The 6018-nt window shown below is 49.0% G+C and overlaps 1 protein-coding gene across 2 annotated transcripts in view; it reads right to left on the reverse strand.

Annotated features, from left to right (window-relative positions):
* Window positions 1-3294: 3294 nt before the first annotated feature.
* The window catches only part of GNG2 (G protein subunit gamma 2), a 117612-nt gene continuing 114888 nt past the window's right edge, over window positions 3295-6018 (reverse strand). For both annotated transcript variants that reach the window (XM_019518351.1, XM_019518350.1), the window contains exon 6: window positions 3295-4159. In XM_019518351.1, the coding sequence (XP_019373896.1) occupies window positions 4031-4159 (129 nt within the window). In that variant the 3' untranslated portion in view covers window positions 3295-4030. The remainder of the gene's footprint in view (window positions 4160-6018) is intronic.

Consider the following 6018-nt stretch of genomic DNA (forward strand, 5'->3'; position numbering starts at 1 on the left):
TCCTGTTTAAAAAAAAAAAGAGCAAAAAACCCCAACCCTTCCCCCCCCCCCCCAAAACAAATCACTTCTTTTGTCGAAGATGGGTGGCCTATCTGATGGCGATGATGTCGCGTACACGTAGCAACTCACCGCTGCCCTGAACAAAGATTGTAGGGAAAAATAAGTCACATGCCAGTACTCGATTTTTTTTTTTGTAACAAAAAGAAACCCCACAACAGCCTTCAGTAAGCGTCTACCATGTTGAGAATACAGTCACTGGATTTGTCAGTAGGGAGATACAAATTTTTGTGCCTATGGGGGGAGAATTTCCTGGTAGATAATCTGTACCTATAAAAACGAGGGCAGTGGTGGCCAACCTGTGGCCCAGGCAGCCTCTGTGTTAGGGCACAGGCCAGATCAGGCAGAGAGCAAAGCATCAGCTCGGGCAGGGAGTACAGGACAGGGAGCAGAAAGCAGAGCAGCAAATTGGGCAGGGGAAGAGGGTCAGCGTGGCACTTGGGGAGGCTGCAGGGCTTCATTTGGGGCACGCCTGCCAAAGAGGTTAGCCCCCGCACTGCACTAGGGACAGACTTTCTGGCTGCCTGCCCAGCTCGCTATTAAAAAAAAGGAGAAAAGAAAACCAAAGCTTCCAACTCAATCAAGAACATCTCAAAGGAAGGTTTCAGAGTCATTTAAAATCTCATACACATTTCATGCAGTGGGTTGTTTTCTTTTTAAGCCGTAAACTATGCAGGTCATTAAAAAGTTATGACGAGCTCCTTCATTACGGGATTGGAGTACTGGCAGGGCATTAGTGAGACATTAGGGGCCTTGAGTCATTAGGTTGTGCTTCATTGTCAGTTGTAGTAGATTTCAGAATTAAAAAAAAAAAAGAACGGCTACAATATATTTACACTTTAACACCACGAGTGAAACCAGCTGTAGAGTTATTCACCGTTCAACTGTTTCTGGAGGAACCTAAGCTACTCGGGAATGCAGTATAAAGATGGAAATATGGGTTCTTTTATTGAAAGCTACCAGGGGAAGTCTGACACCATTTAGCTAATCGCTGAATTGTACAAATATTCCCGGATGCCAAAAAAAACAGAGTCCAGTGTTAGAATAACCAGTCTTCTAACAGAAAAGACTCTGTCTGCACAGAAGGCTGTAAGAGTATGAAAAGTTAGCAAAAAATGCACTTTGTATTGGGCTATAAAGATTTGCAGAAAGGTACCTAAAAGACTATTGCCCTTTGAAATAAAAAAAGAGTTTTCATTCACACCTGATTTGGAATTGCTGTTTAACAGGGTTGCCATCGATCCTGCATTGTCCTAAAGTCTACCTGCGGGCTGGCGGATCCTTTGGGGATATGCCTCGAGAGCCTGGCGTCACGTGACACGCAAGGGATATGTCACCAAATGAAAAGCACGGCCTTGAAAACCTCGTTCTCTGTTCCGCTCAGCGTCGAGGCAGGTTGACATCAGGCCACAATGCATTTTTTAGCAGCGGAGAGACTCCAAACAAGGTAAAGATGCACCTGTTTTGATCCCTTCAATATTTAAGCAGACCTCCAACTGAAAAGTTTGGCCTGGATGTGTCCAGATGGCTAAGCTAAATAGAGCGATCTTATTGAGTTGTCTGCCTTTTCTATGCTCCTAAAATGATCATCTCCAGATCCAGAGGGACGGAGGGCTGGAAGGGATGTCACACAGTCATCTAGTCCAGCCCCCGGCCCAAGGAAGGATCATCCCTGACTCAACCATTCCCACCAAGTGTCCAACCTGATTTTGAAGCGTTCCCAGTTGGAGACCCCACAACCTCTCTGGACAGCCTGTCCCAATGCTTGCCCACCCTCCGAGTCAGAAAGCTCCTCCTCATCTCCAGCCTCAATTTCCCGTGTTGCAGCCTGAGTCCATTGCTAAGTCTGGTCCCCAATGGCCACAGAGAAAATTCTCCTCCCCATCCTCTCTCATTGCCCTTCAGGTATTTGAAAGCTGTTATCAAATTCCCCCCTCAGCTTTCTGATCACCAGGCTAACTAATCCGAGCTCTTGCAGCCTTTCCTGATAAGTTTGGCTTTCCAGGCCACAGGTGTTGCTCTTTCCAATCGGTTCACACCCTCCCCGAAGTGTGAGGCTCAAAACTGGACACGGTGCTCCAGGGGAGGTCTGACCGGTGCGGACAGGACCTTTATTTACCTAATGCTCTTGCCAGTGCCAGGTGGCAGATCAACAGCACTGGGCGCTCCTGCCGTCCCATCAGTCTGACCTCTTTGCCTTGCAAGGTGCACCTGCCAGAGAAGGGAGCCCCATTTCCTTTGGATGCCTGGCTAGCCGTGTCCCCGTAACAGCCTACCACCGTGCATGCATCTGCTTAGGTGTTATATATGTGTATATGTCTGGATTAAGTGGTAAAGCAACAACCGAAGAAGGCGGAGACCGTGCAGGAAGTGCTGCCTGGAGAAGAAGCAGGCAAGCAACTACGCTGGCACCTTAAATGTCCGAATTTGGCCACCTGGGATGGAACTCGCCCTCGGCTGAGCCTTTATTCACTCTTCTCCCATTCACCCGCTTCCTTCCCATCTGCACGCTGCTGTTGTTTGAATACAGACTGCGGGGGCCCGTATGTTGCTAACAACAGTCTCTGAATAATCCCTGGGGGAGGAAGGAAAATAGTCGCGCAGATGAGGCGGCAGAGGGAGTTGCGCCAACAGATCGCGGGAAAGAGAGACTCGTGGAGGACAACACAACAGCAGCCGAGAACCGCGCGCGGGCAAGCTCCCAATGCCGTCCATCTGCGGCCCGCTTTACGAAGCTGCGCTCAGTCCTGCTCACCAGCCTGCCTGCTGCCATGCAGGGTGCGCCGGCTCTGTCACCCTGCTTCGGGGAGGCTGCTCTGTGAGGAGATGCCGCCAGGGAAAATTCACTTGCGCCCTGCGATACAGGAGCCAAGAAACAGGTAAAGGCAACAGGCAGAGAAGTGCGGGAGAAAGGAAAGGAGTGCAGAAACACGGTCAAAATAAGACGTGTCCTTGGCAGCAGCATCTGCTTGACTCCGGGGATCCTACACTGCACTGAAGTCAGGACTGGGCTTCAGAATCGCTGGCAACCCTATTATAACACAAGAGGTATTTCAGGCATGGCTAAGGCATCACTGTAGTCTTCTCTTTGCTTTCAGGACCTCCTCTGTTTTTCTCTCTACAGCTTCTTCCACCAGCACGTGGCACCAAGCAATAGAAAACTCTACGTGGAAGGAACCTAGGGAATATCTTCATGCACTACGACCTCCGAGTAGTCACAAAAACATGAAGCACCGATCACAACACACAATTTACTTTTACTTGCAAAATGGAAGCTACCATATACAAATGTTAGACCTGTGGTAATATAGTTTGCTAAGAACACATAGACAGCCAGCATTTATACCGCAAAGTGGGAAGTAACATTGGCTACGGCCTTGCTAAACTCCTTCGTTTAATTTTTTTTTTTTTTAAATTTTGGAAAGCAGTCATAAATCCAGTTCCAGTCTATCTCTGTGCTATTCTAATGGGGAAAAAAAATGGAACAAAGAGAAAAGCACAAGAAGGTATGTTAAGTAGTATCGTCGTCATCTAGGCGGCTGCTATATATATTGGACAATTCAACTTAAATAAAAACTCTTGCCAAAAAATGAACAAAAATATAGTCATTCCGATATGGTTATACACATCCCTAGCATTGAACTTGCTCAGCACAACTGTCTCTCTCTTTTTTTTTCAAATATGGAACAAACAAATATTTTTGTGAGCAGAAAAGTGACACAAATTGAATCTTTATATTTTTCCCCCCTCTCTAGGCATCTCTGCAGACTTCAGATCTGTAGCCTCATGATGTAGGTCATCTTGTTCCCCAAAAAGGTGGCCAGTTTCTTTAAACACACACATCTCTGTAGCTTCCAGGGCTCTTTTTTTTAACTATTATTATTTAATTCTGTGGACTGGAAAGTTGTCCACATTGCTAAAAACTCTACATCAGTGTTCAGGGTGCCCGAGGCTCAGCAGGCTCCTGCAGGGTTTACAGGATTGCACAAAAGAACTTCTTCTCTCTAAAGGGGTTTTCTGAAGCTGGGACAGGAGTCAATAGAGGGTCTTCCTTGGCGTGAGCTTCGCAGTATGCCATCAAGTCTGCTGCTGCTTTGGATACCTGCAAGCAAGCCCAGACACAAGCCAAGTCTTGGATTAGCTGCATGACTTCTTTCTCAGAGGAAGCAAGGAGTGGAAACAGCTCACTGCACTGCGGGGGACTCGGAAACACTGATCCACATTGCCCCTGCATGCGCCACAAAGCTCCCAGCCCCGCAGCACGTTCGTGGGGCCCCTGAAGTCCCTCCCGGGACTGCCTGGAGCCTGGCCTGCTCCTGAGCTAATGCTAGCTGTTTCCAAAGCATGAAACGCTTGGTTTTTCTATAGCAGGCAGTCTCTCGTCTACCTGCGGCAAAAGATTCCTAGTTGTAGTGTACTGCATTTCAGGAGGTGAATACCTGTGACATAGCAAACCTTACTCAGGCTGCACTTCACTGAAGTCTCCCTGAGGACAGTCCTTGATCCTGTTCATGGGGATAATAAGTGTGAATGCATGTGTGCGCACCTGCACCCCTCTTGTGCAGTGGTCACTGCCCTCCACTGCTTTCCCCACAACATGGACGACTGGCCTTGGTCATGCTTGGGGAATACAAGCGGGTGCCTCTATTGCAAGGGCTGCGGGGAGGAAGCCGTGGCGAGGAGGGCAGCCAAGGGGATGCAGCACTTCAATGGGAGAGCTGAACGCTTTCCTGCTGCCAAGGGGTTGAAACGCCTTGACGACCAGGCAGTGATTTGCCAGGCTGAGCATTGTTTCAGGAAGCAGGTCCTTGCCGTTAGCTGCCTCGTCCTCGCTACACATGCCGCAGCGTAGTGCCCCCGAATGCCACCTCTTCCTGGACACTGCACCCCCTGCCCCTTTTAGTCTAAGCTTCACACAGGTGTGCCCAAGTGTTCTGTGGCCTGGCTCTCTTCCCCTGCTAGACCTCATCTCCTCCCCTCCCCTTTTGACTTGTTACCTTTCATCTTCCCCAGCTGGGTTAGCTAAACAGCCGCCAAGAAGTCCCAGAAGCTGGGGGTCCTGTTGCCAAGCCATTTCCCCTCCAACCCTCTCTGAGCAGAGATTCAGGGGACTGTAGGGTTGGAAAGGACCTCGGGGGGTCACTTCAACTCCCTCTCCCTCTTCCTGATGAAACGGTGCTGAGCTTGGGCGTATTTCAAGAGTCTGACGAGACCAGGAGGACGCCAGCAAAGACCTGTTGGACTGTAACCTGCAGACCTCTGTTTTATGCTCACTACAAACCTGAAGGGGAGTTTTGCTTTAGCAGCTTTGATGTGCCGCGCATATAAATCAGGGCCTTCCTGCTCCCAAGCCCCAAGCCATGCACGTCTGCATCAAGCGTACAGAATGCAGTGCTGATTTCTTTTACCATTAAGGTAGTTCTCATTTGCATCTCTTTCAGGCAACACAGCCTTTTTTTCCGACCAAGCAGCCTTGCCTTTCAGCACCTCTAAACATCCAACAAGAGCCTATTAGCATTCGATTTTGAGAGAAAACCAATGCGATGTGCAAGTCTATTTTTACTGTTTGGTTCCAGGCAGGTACTGGATGTCAATGAACCAGCCCTCACCCGATTTAATCTCACTGAAGGCACCGGTGACGTGCAGGGCAGACGAGATGGCAAAGAGCTTGCAGTCGTAAATGCTACACTATTTGTTACAGGCATAACGGAGGATGCAAGCACATGCTAGGAGGGGCAGTCATCTTTATGTCATCCCCAGTCGTGCCCGTGGAGATTTGGAGTTCCCATAGTAACCGATGTTTGCTGTATACAGTCAGTGATCTCACCATCTCCGATTAACATGAATCTGGCTCAGCAGAAGCTCCTGGAGATGTGGACATTTCACTGGGAAGGCCACCACCCACACACACACACACACACACACACACACACACACACACACACACACACACACACACAC

The sequence above is a fragment of the Gavialis gangeticus genome, unplaced genomic scaffold (genome assembly GCF_001723915.1).
Source record: "Gavialis gangeticus isolate Ggan-Ray unplaced genomic scaffold, GavGan_comp1, whole genome shotgun sequence".
NCBI classification, from domain to species: domain Eukaryota; kingdom Metazoa; phylum Chordata; order Crocodylia; family Gavialidae; genus Gavialis; species Gavialis gangeticus.